General features: G+C 36.5%; 1 protein-coding gene across 1 annotated transcript in view; it reads left to right on the top strand.

The window, feature by feature from the left end:
- Positions 1-21706, top strand: part of LOC116226501 (dynein axonemal heavy chain 5-like) — a 147499-nt gene that overhangs the window by 43323 nt on the left and 82470 nt on the right. The window contains exons 41-48 of the mRNA XM_090137272.1: positions 1457-1629; positions 3530-3708; positions 10605-10792; positions 11966-12160; positions 16304-16438; positions 17433-17622; positions 19618-19835; positions 20689-21000. Coding sequence (XP_089993398.1) covers positions 1457-1629; positions 3530-3708; positions 10605-10792; positions 11966-12160; positions 16304-16438; positions 17433-17622; positions 19618-19835; positions 20689-21000 — 1590 coding nt within the window. The remainder of the gene's footprint in view (positions 1-1456; positions 1630-3529; positions 3709-10604; positions 10793-11965; positions 12161-16303; positions 16439-17432; positions 17623-19617; positions 19836-20688; positions 21001-21706) is intronic.

Here is a 21706-nt window from a genome sequence, read left to right as displayed (position 1 = left end):
GCTCTGACATTAGTGCTGTGATAGCATACCTATTCTATTCAGTTTCATTTCATAGAGATGTCACGTGAAGATAAGGATGAAGCGTAAATAGATAAATTCATGGATTAAGACTTAGCACTCTTCAGGTTTTTAAGTGGTTGTTGATTCTCAAGCACAGATTCATTGTGGGGATTAATATTTCTAAATTAAGATATTCTTTCAAATTGAAAATTTAATAAATTATTTAAATTAAGTGTTAGAAGAAAAAGCATGCCCTTAGCAATACTATCAATCATGTGATTTTCAACCTGAGCTCTGTGTTGATCTAAGGTAACAGTTATTTAAAGATTACAGCTGTGAGATTCTGCATGCTTGAAAAAGATAGCAACAATACCCATAACAGATATTTTAATGGTTTTTGTTTGTTTGTTTTATAACTGAATTGCATGAGAATTCCTTTAGGTAAGTTTTCTGAAAATGAAACTACAGTCATAAAATTGGGAGTAAAATAACTTTGGAAAAGTCTGCTTGTTGCAAAGATCTGTAATTCCATACAGCATTGTTTGATTTATGCATATATATTATACAGAAAAATAAGAAATGCATGTGTAAAGAGCAAAAATTATAAAGAAAAAATAAAAGTTAGAAAGAAAACTGCCAACTTCTAAATTAAGTGTGGAGTTTTATCCTCTCATCATAATTTTGATGGTCTCAGTTTAAGACCATTCCCCTTGTCCTATCACTATCCACCCATGTAAACAGCCGTTCCTCCTCCTGTTGATATGCTCCCTTCAAGTACTGGCAGGCCACAATGAAGCCTCCCCGGAGCCTTTTCGTCTCCAAAATAAACAAGCCCAGCTCTCTCAGCCTGTCTTTGTAGGGGAGGTGCTTCAGCCCTCTGATCATCTTCATGGCTGCTCTCATGACCCTCTCCAAGAGCTCCATGTCTTTCTTGTTTTGGTGTCCCCAGACCTGGATGCAGTACTCCAGATGGGGCCTCACATAATGAAACAACATCTATTGATTTGCTACAGCTCTGAACACGTGTGGCAACTTTGTACTGAAATATACTAAATAAGTGCACAGAAATGTATACAGTGCATTCCATTTTTGTCCAACATTTAAAATTTTATGAGTAATGGCACCGTGCAGTATAACCACTATTACTAAATAGTTTTTTTTAATTAAGCTACCTGTCATTGTTCTTTGATGTCTTTTTAAGACACAATTAATAATTTCTAAACGCAATTCAAAGGAAAATCAAAGTGCTTGAAAGGATCTGAAATGATCAAACTAAGTTATAAAGGGATTTGAAAAGAACAATGTGTGTCTTGAATCCTGCCTAATTCTATGCTCATTCTTTTAACTTCTTGAATTTATGGTTAGCAGATGTTTCTTCTGTGCGGAGAACAGAATTTAAAATGAATTTATTATATTGTTTGACTTCTGTATTAATGTTATTTCTCTTGCATCATAGGTACGTATGAACATTAAATCTCCATCTGACTTTGAATGGCAAAAGCAATCTCGGTTTTATTTTCTTGAAGACTTGGATAAATGTGTTATCCAAATCACGGATGTAGAATTCACCTACTGCAATGAATACTTAGGATGTACAGACAGACTCGTTATAACTCCTTTAACTGACAGGTTATTATAAAAAGATTACAATGCCTAGTACTTAGAGTCTTACTTGTTTCCTTTAACTTTCTTGTGAGTTGGAGCTCTTAGCCTGATTTGCAGTACAGTGTTGCAGTATTGATGCTGAACAGCAGAGGCCAGTGCTCATATATAATTTAGTTAGGGAAAGCAGGCACCCCATAGAGAGGTCCTGACTTTTCTTTTGAGTGTTTGCTTAGGCTATCTATGCTGAGGTAGGTATAGAAAACTTACGTGTGTTCAAGGTGAATATAGCAGAACATAATACCGATCACTTAAGTGGATCTGCAGTGTGTTGCTGCTTTCAGTCAATTAATAGTTGAATATGAATTTGGGATTATGGCAAATAATTTGAAGTTGCTCTAGGGAAAAATCCGTAACTCAGGAAATTGCATCAAACAGCCAGTACAGATATACATTTAAAGCAAGAAACTGAGAATGGCAAAACTGCAAACATGGGGGAAATAAATAAATAAATAAAACCTCCAACACTTTTAAATAAAATTTAAGGAGAAATTCTTATTACTGGAGAATTATACAGTACGGTACAAACTCCATTATGTACATATTTTTCTGAAGGATCTGTAGTGCTTCACTGAGGCAAGAAGCAGTTGTATTTGTGATGCCAAAGTTTGTTCTTTTAAGTGTGGATAGGAATGTCAAAATACTGTGTGTGTTTAGTTGTTTGTTATGTGAAGAATAGCTGCATACTGCTAAATTGATGCAGAATTGCCTTTGTGCTCTGTACTACAAGATTTTATTTACAAGTGATATTTTGGATTTTTGCCAATTTCTGAAACAAAATTTTGTCCAGTGAGCTGCTTAGAGAGCAGGATACAGGCTTTTAAAATATAACACACATCTGCCAAATTCTGTATATGTACACTAAAAATTCACCAGATTTCTGAAGAGAATGAGTCTTTTAAGTGAGCTTAAGTTATAATAACTAAATCCCAGAGTTGTCTGGGGTTACCTGCAAGATCCAAGCGGAGCTGCAGAGATTGGAACTATCTACTACCATACACTGAAAGAGTGTTTGAAACAGGGATATTTTCTAGTGTTGGCATGGGAAACTTTATGTGTTGTGTGAAAATAGAATTTATTCCCCTTAGAAAATTTTCCCACTTTAATACCACTATGTTGACTTACATGGGTTTATGATAATTTTCATGTAGTAACATTTAAGCTTTCCATTAGTCACCTTGGAATCGAGTGCTGTTTGGCTAATGATCTGGTGTTCAGAAACATTCCTGAATCACATGATAAATATACATTTGCTATCTTGCAGTGTATTAATAGGACTGAAATTGAGTGCTCCTAAACATCATGTCAGACACAGACCATGCCATGGAAATTACAAAAAAGAAATGCAAGGGCTCTTTCTCAGGATTTGTACTATTCATGGACTTACCACAGTAGCAGAACAGTTAGGAATGATATTTTTTCAGTGTTAACTGAGTATCTGTTAACTGTTTACTGGCTTATGAGGTGATAAAGTTTTATTACTGCTATTATGTTAGAATGAGCACTGTATTATTTTATAGGAAATGATACTGGTACCATTTGTTTGTTTTACGGCACCCATTTTCTCTTCCCAGATTTATCATAAAGCTATTGAGTATCACAGTGCTAACATCATTGAACATAGGCTTACTGGGATTTTAGGGCTATAGGTTAGAATAGCAGTCATACTTCCCCCTTGAGTAGTCTCCATACTATTTGGGGAGGCTGGAGATGTTAGCCCAGGATTTACCGCAGGGAAGCACACTCATGTATGCCTCCTTTGCCCCTTTCCTCAGCCCTACATAATACAAGTGTTGTGATTACATTAATTGACTTCAAGTAATTAAGAGTAGAAAAGGATTTATAGAAGTCTTTGTTCTTTTTCTAGATGTTACATCACTCTGGCACAGGCCCTAGGCATGAGTATGGGTGGTGCACCTGCAGGACCTGCAGGGACAGGGAAAACAGAGACAACTAAAGATATGGGCAAGTGCCTGGGAAAGTATGTTGTTGTTTTCAATTGTTCAGACCAAATGGACTACAGGGGATTGGGTCGTATCTATAAAGGTAAGAAAAAATCTGACTTCTTCATTTTAAAATCATATGTTTCTGTCTCCTCACTAGTGACTTAGAAGTGATTAATCAAATATTTTCTTCTCTGTTTCCTGTTATTTCTAGATGCACATACACTTCTTTTGATGTTTGATCAATTCTTCTATTTGTATTTATTTATTTATTGCCTTCACTCTTTCCAGTCTTTTTTAAATTCTTGGGGGCTTCATCCTTGTTTTCTTTTCCCTTTTCATCTTTTCTACTGATTTTATTTATGCAACAATTCCTGTCATGGTTTTATGATTTTTGATTATTGGTATTCCACATCATAACATCATGTAGTGCACTGGGAGTTAAAGTGTTAATGCTCAAGTTCTGGGTGCCTGTCCGGAAGAGAAGAAGAACTACATTCCCCAGAAGACTGTTTGCTGTGTTGTTGTCATTTCTGCTCAGGGGGAACAGATATTAGGCCTTGGTAGGTCATCTGACATGCTCTTCTTTGTCAGGCTCTCCTCCCTGCTGCTTAACTGGACTGCACATCTCACCTCAGCTTTATGGTGAGGCCTATCCACCTTTCGGACACTCTCATTATATTTAATTTATTAGCTTCAATTCTAATTATATTGTACTATAGTGTGTTATCTTGCATTCCGCTACCATATTTAGTAAATTAGTTTGTTTCTTCTTAGGTCATTGCCTCTGTTTTTAATTATTTTTGGGTCCCCTGTTTCCCTTTTCCGCAGGTGTGGATTCATGAAATCCCTCTCCCTGCTAGTCACGGAAGTGAGCCAAACCAGCCCATAAACCATTGACAATTCCAACCGCCCTAAGGGAGAGTATTCAGCCCTCTCTTTCCCAATTCACGTCAAACAAGAGAACAAATCTACAGTTCAGTGACACTGTACAAAGTAGGCAGACAAACAAACGTACTGTACTGTTTTATTTCAAACTCGAGACATTTTTTGAAACTGGGAAAATGAGACAGCAGCCAATGCAATGTTTTCACATTAAACAGATCTTCGAAGTCAGGTTTGCAAATCAAATTTGCAAAAAATTGGATCAAATGATCCGATGTTTGTGAATTCCATTATGTCTTTTTTCTTGTACGTAGTTGCAGTGGGTTATATGGACCCCAGAACACCATCATTTTCTGTAAGTGGTGGACAGTTAAATCAAAACCAGAAGGTATCATAAAAATAATTTTCACTATTGTGACATCTCATGAAGGTTACAATATAACCTAGAGATCATTTCTATTTTTAGTTAAGCCAGAAATGCTGGCCAAAATATTAACTGAAGTAACTTATTTCTTTAATTTTCTTTATTAAAAGCTTAAGAGTATCCAGTTAAGCTTTTCTAATGGGGATAAAAAACACATAAACTATTGGATTAAGATGATTTTGCATTTTATTGTGAAAAGATTTTCCATTTTTCTGTCTTCCCTGTGGTCTTACTAGGTTTGTGTAAGGCTGAGTTAATCAAGCTGACCAGTAGTCCATATTTAAGAACTGAGGTAAAAGTAGTACTTGTTTTCGCTTCACTGGACATTGTTGTTTTTCCTCCTAATCCTTTTGATTCTTTACAGACATTTTTTTGGCCTCATTAACTTGCTGATTTTCTTTAATGACAGTATCAGAAATGACAGTATCAGAAAGGAAAGTGGAAATAGGTCGAACAGAGAAAGAAGGAAAAATATTGATCTATTTGCCAGGTTCCTTTGATGATGGCTCTGAAGTATGTGTCTATCTGTGTTCTGCAGAATATCCTTCTCAATAAGTGAACATTCAAAAACGTTAGCAATGTTGACAAGAATGTGAACGTAGATAAGAAAGAATCATTCTTGCTTTGTCTGCCTCAGCCAGCCTCCATCCTCTTTCTATTCCTGCGAACCATGAGCTGGGACAAAAGAGATCAAAGATGCTAGTTTGTCTTAGCCTCTTTCAAGGTGAAGAAAGGCATTCATTGCCTTAAAGAAGGCTGAAACTGATCCTATGGAGAACAGAAGACAGTATCCCATTGTCACACAGAGATGTGGTTAAAAAATCCCTAGAAGCTGATGACTTTTGTGTTGAGTACGTTACATTCTTATAGTGCTTATCCAAGGTATATACTGTGTATTTAACCAAGGCCAGATCATCGCATATGAAGATAGAAAACAGTCACCTACTGATCAGGAGCTGTGGAAAACTGCTCGTTTATGTAGTGCCAAACAAATGCAGGAAGATTTCTAAGCTAGAGATTGAACTACCTGCACATATAAATACTTTCAGTCAAGGTCACAAATTTCTCTTGTAACTTCCAGATCCTTGAGCCAACTTTTAGTTGGATGACTTTTATTGTATATATAAAGTGAGAACTTGCAAATAGGATTACATGCAGCTTTTAGTTTACCCAAATTATCTTGCTCATTGAAAATAAACAGAAGTAGACTGGGACCAGCATGCTTTCTGGTTGAGGATAAATGTGTTAGTAGCCCCAAGCCCAGTCATTTACTGTGTCCATGCTGTACCTGCAACCATCAGTCAGGAGAAGGAATGTTAGTTTGGTTCTTCTTGAAGTGAGTTTAGCTTTGATATCACTGAGCTGTTGTCTTTTTCCTCTCTGCTCCTTTGTGAGAGTTTATCTTCTTATACTTCGATATTTTTTCCCAATTCCTTGTTGATTAAGCTGTTACTGATCTCTCTACACTCAGCAATCTAATCTTTGTGTCATTGTGTTCTTTCTGTCTTCTTATCCTAAGCAGTTTGGTAGCTTATCCTCTCAGTTCTTTTGAGGCAATAGTGACAACTGTATCTTTTCACTGTCATCTTTAAGTAAAACCGGGCACAATTTCTATATGTAAGAAAATGAGCAGAGTTTTAGGGCTCTAATTCCCTCATCTGCTGTTTTTCTGTGAACTGATAGTTTTCTGTGTAATATTGTTAAGCTAAGTAATGTTGTAAAGGTGTCCTTGTTAATCTGGCTGGCTCGTTTAATGGCATGCCAATGTTAAATGTGAGTTACAAGGGATCAGCAAATTGGTGGTCAGATGACCATGATGCCTGGGAGTATCATAGAATCGTATCATATCATCAAATGGCCTGGGTTGAAAAGGACCACAATGATCATCTAGTTTTAACCCCCTGCTATGTGCAGGATCGCCAACCACCAGACCAGGCTGCCCAGAGCCACATCCAGCCTGGCCTTGAATGCCTCCAGGGATGGGGCATCCACAACCTCCTTGGGCAACCTGTTCCAGTGTGTCACCACCCTCTGTGAAAAACTTCCTCCTAATATCTAACCTAAACCTCCCCTGTCTCAGTTAAAGACCATTCCCCCTTGTCCTATCACTATCCACCCATGTAAACAGCCGTTCCTCCTCCTGTTGATATGCTCCCTTCAAGTACTGGCAGGCCACAATGAAGTCTCCCCGGAGCCTTTTCTTCTCCAAAATAAACAAGCCCAGCTCTCTCTTTGTCTTTGTAGGGGAGGTGCTTCAGCCCTCTGATCATCTTCTTGGCTCTCCTCATGACCCTCTCCAAGAGCTCCATGTCTTTCTTGTATTGGTGTCCCCAGCCTGTACATAGTACTCCAGATGGGGCCACACAAGAGCCAAGTAGAGGGGACAATCACCTTCCTGTCCCTGCTGGCCACCCTTTTTTAATGCAGCCCAGAGTGCCTCAGTCAATCTGTTAGTGGTACGTTGGCATACTTCTTAGAGAAATTGACCAGAAATCTGATAATGAATTTTGCTGAACAGAATGATCTTTTCAGCATTGATCAAGCTATTGTGTGTTTGGGGAAAAAAATGAGATTGATCCTACTTGGGTCAGAACAACCTGATGCAGTGAAATAGGCTTGGAGAAGAGTGGTTGGAAAGTTGCGTGGCAGAAAAGAATCTGGCTGGTGCTGGTCAACAGCCAACTGAACATGAGCCCTCAGTGTACTCAGGTGACCAAGAAGGCCAATGGCATCCTTGATTATATCAGAAACAATGTGGCCAGCAGGACTAGGGAAGTGGTTGCCCTGTTGTATGTGATACTTGTGAGACTGCACATTGAATACTGTGTGTTTTGGGCTTCCTCACTGTAAAAAGGATATTGAGTTGCTTGAGTGCAGGGAAAGAATCTGGGGAAGGGACTAGGCTTATGAGGAGTAACTGAGGGGATTGTTTAGTCTAGAGAAGAGAAGGCTGAGTGAAGACCTTATAGCTCTCTACAGCTACTGGAAAGGAGATGGCAGCAAGCAAGGTATCAATCGCTTTTCTCAGCTGATCAGTGATAAATTGTAAGAAAGTGGTCTCAGGTTGTGCCAGAAGAAGTTTAGATTGGATATCAGGAAGAATTTCTACACAGAATGTGTGGTCAAGTATTGGAGTAGGCTGCCCAGGGAAGTGATGGAGTCATCATCCCTGTAGTTATTTAAGAGATGTGAGGACAAGGCAATAAGAGACATGGTTTAGTGATAGGTCGGGGTTGGGGATGGTTGGACTTGGTGATTTTAAAGATCTTTTACAACCTAGACGTTTCTGTGATTTTTGAAATCATTTCTGAAAGCCACCAGTTAGTTTAGGCTTATGGCTGCAGCTTGGAAGGGCCTGGCTTGGAATCACAATTTTTGGGTTGAAATGTCTTTAACATATCTGGTATTTCTTGAAGGATAGATATGTTATCTCTGGGAAGGAAATGAGCTATTTTTTGGTTAATAGAAGGAGAAAGGTCAGTTTTGAGAAAGATTCTTTAATGCATATTTGTAAAAGTTATTTCATGCAGGCTAACAAAACTATTCGTGTGAAATACATTGCATTTTAAAGAGTACACACTGAGAAATTCTTCAGAATTCTCAAACATGTCTATGATAACCTTTATATTCCATCACCTTGACTTGGAAATGAGGTTTCCCTGTTTCTCTGTCTTCCTGTCTCTCCTTATCTATTCACAGCCAGATAGTCTAGCTGAGATGTCTGGGACCTGGACTTCTACCTTTGATAGCTTTGTTTTTTAAACTTGAAACATATCATAGGTTCTGATAAACTGGTTCTATGGAAGAGCGAAGAGGAGTTTTCAAGTTTTATTTTGTATCAAGTTCAATATTAAAATTGCCCAGGAACTACAAATCAGACATACTATATTACTACTGCAGAAAAGTGTCTGTGAATACACTTTAAGAAACCTTTCTGTGGTTGTCTGTGAATGAATATAAAAGTCATGTTTGCTTAGATTCTGTTTTTATAGAGTCAAATAACTCCTGTTTTACCTGAGGTGCCTTTCTGTGATTTAATGGTTAATGCAATATTTAATGTAGGATTTGATCTTTATCTTAATTCAGAAGGTGAATACATAAATATGGAGCTCTGCATGGCCTATGCTTTGGCTAGCCAGGATTCTGTTTTAGTGGAGTTTGCTTTGAATTTTATCACTCCTGTGTGCACTGCACTCTTAAAAGAATGCAATTTCAGCACAAAATAGAATTTATAGTTGCTTTGTCATGATTAATTACTGCACTATCACCCTATTTTTAGGCAGATGGAGTGATGAATGAGGCAGCACGTAGGATATGATCACCTGGCCTGCTGGGTCATCTGTCAGAACAGGGGTGGTTGTGGCAGGCTGCAGTATTTGAGTGTGGGTTCTTAATTCATGTACTAAGCAACATAGCGGTGTTGTAGCATCCAGAGGTTGGGCCACCCAGCTGTGACTGGCCAGAGAGCCACTGAGATGGAAAGGAACGCAACACTGCATGGCAGAGATACATTTTTAAGTCTCCCTGAGAGTACAGAAGATAAGGTGTGCCATTTCTTAGACCCACTTTGAGGACCGGGATGTCTGATACTGATACCAGGAAATCTGGTACTGATTTTATTCTTAAACTTAAGCAGTAATCTCTCTGGTCTTGGTTTTTATATTCTACTTTTATCCCTTCTCCATATTTGCTTAGCATATTATATTCTGTGAGTGGACAGAAATTAATGCCCATATGTACAACAAAATTGAAAATTTGTTGTATGCACAACAAAACTGAAGCTGTTTTACAGTGGACAGTTTCCTTGCTGTGCTTTTTGCTTGGGTGTTTGTGGGGTGTGTATGTACATTTTTGTTCTTTCTTTCTATTTTTATTTTTATTTTTAAAATTATTATTATTTTTTAAACAACACCAGAATAAAATAGTTTTACTGGAACTGAATTAACTCAAAGCTATTGAATACTCATATTGTCTGATAGTCAGATTTCCCAACTCCATACAGCAGATGGCATTACAGTGTTTTTTTCTTTCCCCAAGGAAAATCGCTTGTCTAAAACTGAACTGTCTTTCACATCACTGTTGTCACTGCTGAAACGCACCACCCCACTGCCTCACTGTGCTCACATCCACTGTTCTCCATAAGCATTCAGCAAATGTTGATGAATGTCTGTGGGTGCCATTTTTTTCTGCATGGAGGAATTCAGTGACACAACTTTGCTTCATCCACACTTCCATGTCAGATGCCATTCTCTCAGACTGCCCCTCTGCTGCCTTCTGTCAAATGGCAACAACATGTAATGTAATACTGGTGGGAAGGTTCATCCCCTACTGTCCTACCACCGTGTCTCTAACATCATGGGACAACATAATAAAATAGGAGGGATTGCTTTTGGAGCACCCCTTGTATATACAATATTACTGGATGATTACTACCGTATGATTACTGTAGAAGTGTAAGATTCTTTGAGAGTAGTTTTATTTATCTTTCTTAGAAAGACTAATTTTTTTTCTAAGTATCATTACAGCCTAATTATTTTGAGTTTTTATTCCTCATTTTCTTCTGCGTTAATATTCCTCGTTTTTCTCATGTTACGTTACCTTATATAGAATATGTTTTATATATAAATTCTTCTCACTTGATCTGATACGCTGTGTTTAATCAAATATTTTCCTTGTTTTCTCTTTCTTAGGTTTAGCCCAGTCTGGTGCATGGGGTTGCTTTGATGAATTTAACCGAATTGAACTTCCAGTTTTATCAGTAGCTGCTCAGCAGATATATATTGTACTTCAGTGTAAGAAAAATAAGAAACCTCAGTTCATTTTCACTGATGGTGATGTTGTTGACATGGACAGAGAATTTGGCATATTTCTGACTATGGTACGTATATATGTATATAAATGATGTTAGTGTGGAAAATCTTTCACATATCATTGTCCATAAAAGTATCCCTGATAAAATCATTGGAACTCTCTTAGAAAATAGTGAGTTTGAATAGTAATTTTCTCAAATAATGATATTTTCACTTGCTCATATTTTTAACTGCTTCTTAGGACTTGATTTATGCAGTCCTAACTACATATTTTAAGGGTTTTTTTAGTTCAGTATTTGACAGTTTGAGATTAAATCCAGCCATCTAATTTTTTTAGTCTATCAAAATTGAACAGAAGTAATTGGCCATTGGAAGGACTACTCTAGATCTTTCAGTCAGTATTTCACCACCACTGAAGAGCTTTTAACTCCAATCCTTCTCTATGACAGCATGAAGGAAGTCACCTTCACTCTGATTCACTGACCTCCCAAAGATTTATCTTTGGTTCCTGTGGACTGGATTGTTTCTATCAGTGCAGGAGGCAAAGAAACAGGAAAGTGTAAGAATGCCATAAAAGCTTCTTTGTACTCCCATCTCCTTAGCTTAGGCTACATATGCACAATTCGAAGTTAAAACATTTTCCTTTATTCTCAGGTTTTCTATCTTTGAAATGGTGTTAATGTTGTCCTTCTAATTAAAAAAAAAAAAAATATATTAACAAATTAACTTGTGACATACCAAGTCCAGAGAAAATGTAGTTTGAAAACTGCTGGAAGAATTTAATAAGTTATTACTGCATAGCCAGAGACTACTGTTCTCAGAGCTGACGACCTGACCCATGTAGTAGTCATAGAGACTTCTTTAGTGAAAGATCAGATGGGTCAGTTTAAGTTAAGACAGTAACCTTCAGCAGTGCAATGCTATCAAGACCCTAAGGAGCTAACTGTTTAAAACAAAAAAAAAAACTGTTAAAAAAAAAAAAGTTCCAATCTAATGTGTAAGTGGTTGCGTGTTTTGATCTGTGTGCCTTTGGCATCTCAAAATACCATATGTGATACCATGTACTTCATGAACTGCAATATTTGGACAGTTTAGTGGTAACGTGTAATTGTAACATGCTTCAGTTATCTGGTGTGATCTGGCATGTGCACCTGTGTTTGCAAAATAATTACAAAAAAAGATAAACCTTCCTATCCTGCTGTCATCAAATAAGATTTTATTTTGTATTTTTCATTCCTCAGAACCCTGGCTACGCAGGACGACAAGAGCTTCCAGAAAATCTGAAGATTCAGTTTCGTACAGTTGCTATGATGGTGCCTGACCGTGGCATTATTATGCGAGTCAAGCTGGCAAGTGCTGGTTTCCGAGACAACCAAATCCTTAGTCGAAAATTTTATACACTCTACAAGCTCTGTGAAGAGCAGTTATCTAAACAGGTAAAATAAATATTTGTCCAACTCTAAGCTGTCACTGGAAGGGAATGTGGAGAATATACTTTCATGGAATATATAATTATTTTGACTCTCAGAACTGTAGTCATTTTTTAAGGTTTTCAGTTTCAAGTTCCAGCAACAGAATTTGAAATTATCCTGTTATTTTTAGTTTTCAAACAAGTTTGTATAGAAAAGGAAGTTTGTTTTGTAATTTTTAAACAGAATGCAGATAATGATAAAGATAGGATGAATAGTGTGCAGAGCTGTAAAGAGCTTTGTAAAGGACAGTTTTTTCAGTCTTTTCACTTACAAAGACTAGATGTATTGGAGAGACAGTGTATGAATTTTAAATAACTGAAAACTGCCTGGTAGAAACAAAGAACAAAGCTGCATTTAAGAGAACTAGTTTTTATCTTTTGAATGCTGAGTGCTGACTGTCCACTAGAGGGTCTCAAAGAGAAATGATATGAGTAGTAGGTAAATTGCAGCTCAAATGAGAAGCCTGCTCTTCTTGAATCCTAATGTACCTGGACATACGACTGTGTTCTCCATTATATTAGTCCACATCCACACCACATATTTATTAAAGACTTTGTTGGCTTCTATGTAGAAATCTTCAACTACACCAGAATAAGAGGGTAAAGCATCAAATTGTCCACATTATTTGAGAGGTAAAATAACAAAGTATAGATTTGGATTTTCTCATTCTTTTTCCATCCCTTGGTGATTTCACTGTGTCAGTATATATTGCCAACCAAACTAGATTCTCATTTTCATTTCTCTCTGGCTTCCTTTTTTCTGAGAGAGTTTGGCTCACCAGCTGTATGTCGTAGACTGTCTTCTAAAGGATCTTATATTCACTACTATCTTTGTAAATTGCCCAAGGTGATTCCATTTAACCTTCAAATTAGTTTTTAGGCAATCTGAATCACCCTATATTGATTGTAGCATCTGTTTGTGTTAGTTGATTTGTTGCTGTCCACCTTATTCCCTCAATCCTATCCTTGTTCATGCATTTAGTAGTTATCAGGCTTTTGGGCTGCATTTCTGAGAATAATTTTCTGAGGCCTCTCTCAAGTGGAATTTTTGGACATTGTTCAGAAAAATTTGTGTAAGCCCACAGTTTCAGCAGTTAGCAACATAGGTTTTCTTATACATGTTGAATATGGACTTCTCTTTTCCCTGAAGCTTGTTTGAGTAGGATTAAAATTTCTCATTGTCTCAGTTTTTGTATTTATTTTGTCTTGGACATGATTGTTTCCTCCTCTGTGGATGAGGCATTTGTGCAGGCATCACTTCACATACATTGGAATTGTTGCACAGGCATACCTGGACAGAGTGCTTAAAAACAAACCCACCAAAACCAACAACAAAACCACCAACCTTCCCCTGCAAAACAAAACAAAACAAAACAGGTGGGATGGTTGGTAGCCCTGCGTGTGGCAGGGGGGTTGGAGAGTCATGATCCTTGAGGTCCCTTCCAACCCTGGCAATTCTGTGATTCTTTGAAAACAAACCCCAAACAGTCAACCAAGCAAGCATTGAGATCTTTTCGTAACGCTCACTCAGTGAATCACTGAATGGCAATAGGTAGCTCTCTTACAAGGGTCCTCGTAATGAAGTCTTTAGCTGAATTGAGTGAAACTCCCCTGGGCAGGTCTTCTGGTCCTGTGTGATCATTCCTGTGCTCAGACACCATGATCCATTGCTACTGACTGTCTTAACTGTATATAAAATTTACTTTGACTGTTTTGTTTGTGTACGATTTTTTTTTTTTTTCTATGTGACCATTGCTGCATCTGCAGAAAGTTTCTGCGTATAGTTATTTCTGCAGCAGAAACTGCCCTGGAGACAGTGGGATTCTCCACTCAGCATGTTAATCAACATACTGAGTCATGTAAGTGCTGCCTCTCAGTTGGCCTAGCTGTAGTGGGAACTGCCTGAAGGAGTCTGAAACTGAAATGCTTATATGGAAAATTTCCTTAACAATTAGTCAAATGGTTTGTTGTCTCATATTAGTTCAATTGCCTTGTCTTAGGTCAGTCCTTTGTCTCATCTACATTGATGCTAGCAAGGGAGTTCCTTACTATTAATTAATGGATATAATTACCAAATGTACTGGCTGTGCACACAGGCACAGCTCTGAGACCTAGCCACATCACAATGATATATTTGAATGTTACCCTTTCATCACACTTAATAACTTAAATTACATAGTTCTTATTTTAGCAGCTAGTATATCTCTGGAAAACAATCTCCTGTGTGAATTTATAATTTCATCAGGACCCTCTAACATTTCTTCAGTAATGAGCAGAGAAGCCTGTTACATTGATCTTTGGTCCTGGCAGTTTACTTCAGGCATCATGATGCTGTACTCTGCAGTAGAAGCCAAGAAGCATAGCTTTATACAAACCCATGACAGTCTGCTACTTTGTCATCTGCCTGTGCCTGTCAGAAGCCCTTTGGACAGTTGTGCTCATGTATAAATCCATTATATACAATTTTAAAGTCAGAGGAGATCTGAGTTTGGAAGGAGTCCTGTATCCATGCTGAAATAGGCTTAAATGAATCCAAATTGCTCAGCACCTCATCCAGGTGGGCTTTGAGTATCTCCAAGGACAGAGACAGCACAACCTCTCTGGTGAAGCTGCTATCTCAGTGGAAAAAAAAAACCTCTTCTGATATTGAAGAGGGATTTCTTGGATTTCCATTTGTGCCTATTGCCTGTCATCCTGTCACTTGGCACCACTGAGACTGTTTTCTTAGCTAAATAATTTGCTGTAAATATTTGTGACTCTCCTTAACATTTTCAATTGACAGACAGCGTGCACTTTCCCAGGCAGTCTGTTCCAAAGCTTGATTTTCCTTATGGTCACAAAGTTTTCCATGAAGCTATAAAGCTGACTTAAATATCCCATGCTGTAATTAAATACATTGCTTCTTTTCCTATCTATTCCTTCTCCCTTCCTCTTTGCAGAATTTTTTTGCACATCGAAGACTTTAATTGTAACTCAAACTATGTGCTACATATTTACTCTTCCTACTTGCAAAGCAAACATTTTTTTCCTTCTTCATGATATAGCATGTTTTATAATTGGCTGAAATCTTTATTTTCTAGATTTCCTAGTATAGGTTTGACTACTTTTGGGCACAGTATGAAAGTGCCAACTGCAATGGAAAGGTCCAAAAGGATCGCTTGCATTGTTATTGCCTTGTATAATTGTAGATTTATGTGATTGGTGAATCTATGGTTTGAGTCCCATGACACGTACTTTCTTTCAGAAAGCTTTCTGCATCTGATTCATTTTCATCTCAATAAAGAAAAGTTGTTCTTCTCTTTTTTTTTGCAGTTGGATATTATCTTCCTTGCTGTATTTTTCACTTTTCTTTATTTAAATTCATCCTCTGTTGATCATTTGTTGAATTTTCTCAGTCATTTTGAATTGTAGTTATGGTATTGTTTGCTACAAACTTAACAAGTAATAACCAGTTAGCTACTCATTGCTGAAATTTTGAGTAGTGCTCAGTGAGTTGTTCCAGTTTGTCAGTGATAGCAATTGTGAATTCAACATTACAAATAATTGTATATAGATCAGAAGATATCTTATTTGTGGAGATACCTCAGTTGCTATGAAAATATCAGAGCATGAATTGAGATTATGTATAGGATAAGATAGGCTTACGTATAAATAAATTGTGCCTGTATAATTTCAGTGCGTTCTTTTTATACCAGCCAGAGAATGGGCTCTTTTAGTTACCAATCCCAATACACCATATATGAAGATAATAGCAGTTCTTACGTGTGCAGGTAATGAAAAGTAGTCTGAAGACATGTGGTTTACTGTTTGTGCATCTGACATATTATGAATTTAGGAAAATGATAGAAGCAGCAGCTTTGTTACAGGTTATGTGTGAATGTGGTAGTGTACCACCAAAAGGGAGACTTGGCAGGCATTCACATGCAACACTGGAAAATATTTTCAAGGTGAGATAGAGTTTCAGTTTAAAAGATGAAAAGGTGTGAAATTCATAGTGTTTAAAAATTCAATAGCTGAGATTTCTTTAGTTAATATACTTTTCAGCCCCTTAATGATATGGAATTCTTCAGTGTTTGTGGTACCAATTTTGCTTATATATCATTTCAAGGTTCACTATGACTTTGGACTAAGAAATATCCTGTCTGTTTTAAGAACACTTGGAGCAGTGAAAAGATCTAATCCCAAAGAGCCAGAGAAAACTGTAGTGATGAGAGTTCTGCGGGACATGAACCTCTCCAAACTGGTATTGTAACACTGATGTCTTTTCCAAGAGTACTTTATTAGACTTTGTGAAGTGTGTTTACAGTGCACTTTGAAAAGCTCTTTTCCTTCAGCACTTGGATACGTTTCATTTTTTTCTACTAGATTATTTATTTTTATCCGAATACAGTTATAGTGAGAGCACTATTTCTTAAAGAGAGGAAAACACATCAAAAACAGGTGGAGAAATAATCAGAAATACCAATGTTCTAGGGGATCTGACCTCTTACTCTAACTGCCTTTTGTTTTTTCTTCTTTCTACCCCATCAATTGAGAGAAAGGAAAAATACATTGTGTTACTTTTTTAATAATGTCATAGAAGATTCTTAATCCCGAATTTCAATTTAAACATTTTTTGGGACTCTGTTGTCTTTTTAGAATATTATAAGAATTGCAATGAGTGAAGTAGCTGGAAGCAGCTAACACTTCCTTGTATAGTGTAGTCTATCTTGTTATCACTCTTTGAAGTATTAATCCTTTATTTATATTGCTGTAATTGAAAGGTTATAGCATATCTAGAGTCCATGTATTTACATTGGCAGCCAGTCCTGTGACGGGAACCAATTACGCTGTTTCTGATGTTAATCTGTTTAGCTCTTTGGTACATGCAGTCAAACCTATAGGCATGCTTCAGTGATTTACAGAATGAAAAAGATCATAAGAAATGGGAAAATACAGTTTTAATAAATCTTACTGACTTGCATAACAAATTGAGAAATGTGTGTGATTATATTGATACAAATTGTATTATAAAGTTAACATTTTTATGAGCCTTAAGTATTTAATTTAGAAATTGCTACTTGTGATTGCATTGTATGAAATTCACTTAATAAATCAGATGTATAATATTTATGTTGGAAAATATACACTTTTCTACTACTATCTTTTAAATGGCATGTTCTTGAGTAGTGTTTACAGCTGTAATAACAATTTCAGTTAATAAACAATGTATTTCCTCCCTACTTTATCCTTTACAGGTGGATGAAGACGAACCTTTATTTATGAGTCTCATTAATGACCTATTCCCTGGAATTACTCTGGATAAAGCTGTGTATCCTGAACTACAGTCAGCCATTCAGAAACAGGCAGAAAAAGCAGGGCTTATCCATCATCCACCATGGATTCTTAAACTCATTCAGCTGTATGAAACTCAACGAGTCCGACATGGTTAGCATGAGAGAAGAGGTTTTGAGGCTACATAAAAGCAATACAGTTTTTTATATTATCTGTGCAGAGTGTAGATTATTTTCACAAAAAATGTATTTTGAAATTGGACAGATGTCATTTTTAAAGCTTATGTGGATAGGAAAGTATTAGGACTCTTTATCACTGTGCAATGCACACATAGTGAATTTTTAGCTTCGTAGCATTACATTTTTATGGGAAATAAGAAGATAGCCTTCAAAATGATTGAAATTTCTGTAGTACAAGTTAGAATGTAGAGTATTTGTTCCAATTCAGAGATGTCTGAATTTGTTCCGTGTTCTGAAAACCACAGTTGCCCTCAGTGATCAGTACTGAACCTTATGTTTAACGTTACTGTGAAGTAGTGATACTGAGAAGACTGCAAAAATAATCACTCAAGTCTTTAATTTTATAGATTCTACTATGCATGCACTATAATTCCAAGTGCTCTTTTTTTTTTCAAATCTGGCCAGTGAGTCTGAGGAGAAATAAGCCTTCCACCTGCTTGAGCAGAGAGTTTGGACAAGATGGCCTCCACAGGTCCCTTCCAGTGTCAGGCTTTCTACACTTGTCATGATTATAGTCTACAAGAGGCTGTTGAATAAAACTTACCCAGTCCTAAGAAGAATATCAAAGATGCTAGTACAAAGAAGTTTGCCATTCATAGTTGAAAAAAAATATTCTCCCTTTGAAATGCTTGCCAAGACTCTTAAAAATCTAGGCATTTTAGTCTGTGAGGGACAAAATATGAAGTTGCAAAGTAGCAAATCTATATTGAAGAAGCCATCCTTTTTATTCTTTTAGTGTGATAGTAAACTCAAGCAAATGGAACAAATAGAAGGAAATACTTGCTCATGTATAGTCTGAGAGCTAATGTCTCAAAAGATTATTTCAGATTATGGATTAGATGAAGGAACTAGTAGTTAATACTTGATTGAGTATATAATTTGCATCCAAACTGCTGGATTCAGTGTTCCATATCAAATTATGACGCTGATACAGGAATCGTAAAAGTTTTCATGATTTAAATTTTGATTAGATAAACCTCTTGCTGGAAGAAGCTGTTTGAAGAACAGCTCCACAGCAAGAAGCTCCATGGAATCTCTGTGCTTTCTCCACTGTGGCATTCTGTCTAAATGCCTCTTTCCACATATGCCTGCTATTCCATTGGTCATGCAGCTCCAATTGACCTAACAGTTGGATGCCAGGACTTTTTTACTGCACAGTCTTGCTCACGTTGGGAAATGTGCACATTCTGTATTGTACCAGATTAGGACTGTAACTTGGGTTTGATGTTCCTCCATTCTATTGAAGATTTTTATAAAGCCAGCTAAGGTCTGTGTTGTCCAGTTGCCATTAAGATTGAAAGAAGTTACCAAGCTTCCATAGAAGGCTTTGGAAACTCATTCTGAATGTTCATTTGCTTTTGAACAGACTCTGGAACTCTTAAATACTTCATGTAGAAAATAAACTAAAGAAGATCAGCTGTAGGCTTAATTTATTGTTGAAGACATTCTTCCTAAGACAATATGTATATATACTGATGAAATTAAAAATGTGGTTACTGTCATTACTTTTGTAAGAAAAAATGTATCATTATAGTCAAGAGTCATGTTAGATAGATGCAGGTGCATATTTTAATTTTGTGTGGCTCTGAAAGATTTGCTTGGTTTAGTATATATTGGGAACTACTCCTTAAATGCGTTTAGAAATTACTGGTTTTGTTTACCACCAGTCATGTCAATGTCACTGTATGTGAACATCAAAAGGCAGTTGTGTTTCCCAATTACAAAAAGGAACAGAACTGCCTGAGGGAGGATGCAGACCCACATAGACTTGCCTGTCATAATAGGCCAGGCATTTATAGAGAAACATCTTTTTTGTATAGGCTTTTGGATAAAACAAGGATTGCTAGTGGAAAGGATCATGAAATGGTAGCATGATATTTCATTTTAAACCATTTGTATTGTTTTTAAGGTATGATGACTCTAGGTCCAACTGGTGCAGGAAAGACCAAATGCATTAATATTTTGATGAAAGCAATGACAGATTGTGGTGCTCCTCATAAAGAGATGAGAATGAACCCAAAGGCAATCACAGCTTCCCAGATGTTTGGTACCCTTGATGTTGCCACAAATGATTGGACAGATGGCATTTTCTCTACATTATGGAGAAAAACTTTAAAAGCAAAGAAGGTAATGGGTATTCTATTGTGATAGTTAATAAGGGCATTTATTGTTGTTTCCATAAGATCTCATTATCTGTCATTTATGTAAAAAATCTTCTGTTACAAATTCAAATGGGAAAATGCAGTATTAGTTTTGCTTTGTATCTGAATAGCTGAATGTACCCCAAAGTCAGAATTATGTGTGTATGCCAGAGAGAAATGTGCTTCTCAAGCTCCAGAGGTTCCAGAATTAAATTGGAATATATTTTAAGAGTTTTGCTTCCTTCTGTAATCAGGTAGTCCTACTGTTCAAATTCAAAAGCAAGTTTTGACATGACAAGAAAGGTAATATTCTCCTGTCTGATTTTATGTCATTACTGCTCTATTTCCAAATTCTTTTATCGCACCTGCACATGAAGTTTCACTGTGTAATATAACACTCAAATCTTAAGAAGTTTCAGTTTTATTCAGTTCTCATTTATAGAATAGGAAGCCTTATATAAGAAAACTAAGTAGCATCCCATGAGGAGCATGTGCCTTGTCTGTGACTTAATTTAACTGGAAATGTTTTAATCCACCTTGATGAATGATGGATTTGCTAATGCTTTTTTGTAGGAGAGAGGGAGAGCTTTATGTTTAGAGCAGTCCAAAATCTTGCTTTTCACGATTCTTTGATTTTTTTTTTTTTTTTTAAATGTGGCACAGTTTAAAAAAAGAAAGGTTCAACCACTGAGCAGTTCATGAAAAACTGCAGTACATACTGAGCCAGTCAGCAGAAAATTATGATTTTATATCCAAGAGTACATCCTCTGAGACTAAATGTCTATTTTTGATATTTTTGGTCAGTTTACATGAAGTTGCATGTTTGTCTCTTTCTTTAGGGTGAGCATATTTGGATAGTTTTGGATGGGCCTGTTGATGCGATATGGATTGAAAACCTGAACTCTGTTCTGGATGATAATAAGACGCTGACTTTGGCCAATGGAGATCGTATTCCAATGTCCCCCAGTTGCAAAATTATTTTTGAACCTCACAACATTGACAATGCTTCCCCGGCAACAGTTTCTCGTAATGGCATGGTCTTCATGAGTTCTTCAGTGTTAGATTGGAAGCCTATTTTAATGGCTTGGCTGCAAACACTGCCTGCTACATACTCTGATGTTCTTTGGAATTGCTTTAGTGCTGTATTTCAGGTACTTAATCATTTTAGAAAAAAAAAGAAAGACATTCCTTATTCTTTATTAATGATGCATTGTTTAATCCTAAATGTTTTTTCAATTATTTACTTGTGTTTTTTTTATGTAATAAAATAAGAATGTAGGATTTAAAAAAAAAAAAAAAAAAGATCTCTAAGATTAGTGAAAAAGTAAGACTATATCTGATGAATAATCTGGATGTTTTGTTTTGTCTGCGTAGGATATTTGGCAGTGAATTGTTAAATTCATGATTATTTTATGGTGATGTCAAAACAGAAATATTCTTTTTGTAATAGTTACTGCAATTTTAGCTCTTGTTAGGATACACCAAGGGAGTGGATAAATTTATGTTTTTTTTTTTTTTTTAAATGAGAAAATTAAGATCTGAAAGAAATTAAGCTTCATTCAAGCTATTGTAATCTTTCTCAATTTCAGTTGTAACAAGAATGCATTTGGTCCCTTATTTATTTTTTATGTGTTTTTAAATGATATATGGTTTTTTGAGAGATTTTTGAGATGGCATCTCTTTGAAACATTCTCTTACTAAGTTCGGTTCAATCAGTAGATACACAGGGATGATTCAGAACATTCTTTCTCTCTGTTTTACCCTAGCATACTGAATATTTTAAAAGTTTTCATTAGTATGATGGACAATGGTCCTAATGAGTAATCTTAGCAGTATAATTTTTTTCATTTTGAAAAA

The sequence above is a fragment of the Phasianus colchicus genome, chromosome 3 (genome assembly GCF_987193195.1).
Source record: "Phasianus colchicus chromosome 3, bPhaCol1.hap1.1, whole genome shotgun sequence".
Classification (NCBI taxonomy): Eukaryota; Metazoa; Chordata; class Aves; order Galliformes; family Phasianidae; genus Phasianus; species Phasianus colchicus.
This window is presented reverse-complemented; position numbering and strand designations above follow the sequence as displayed.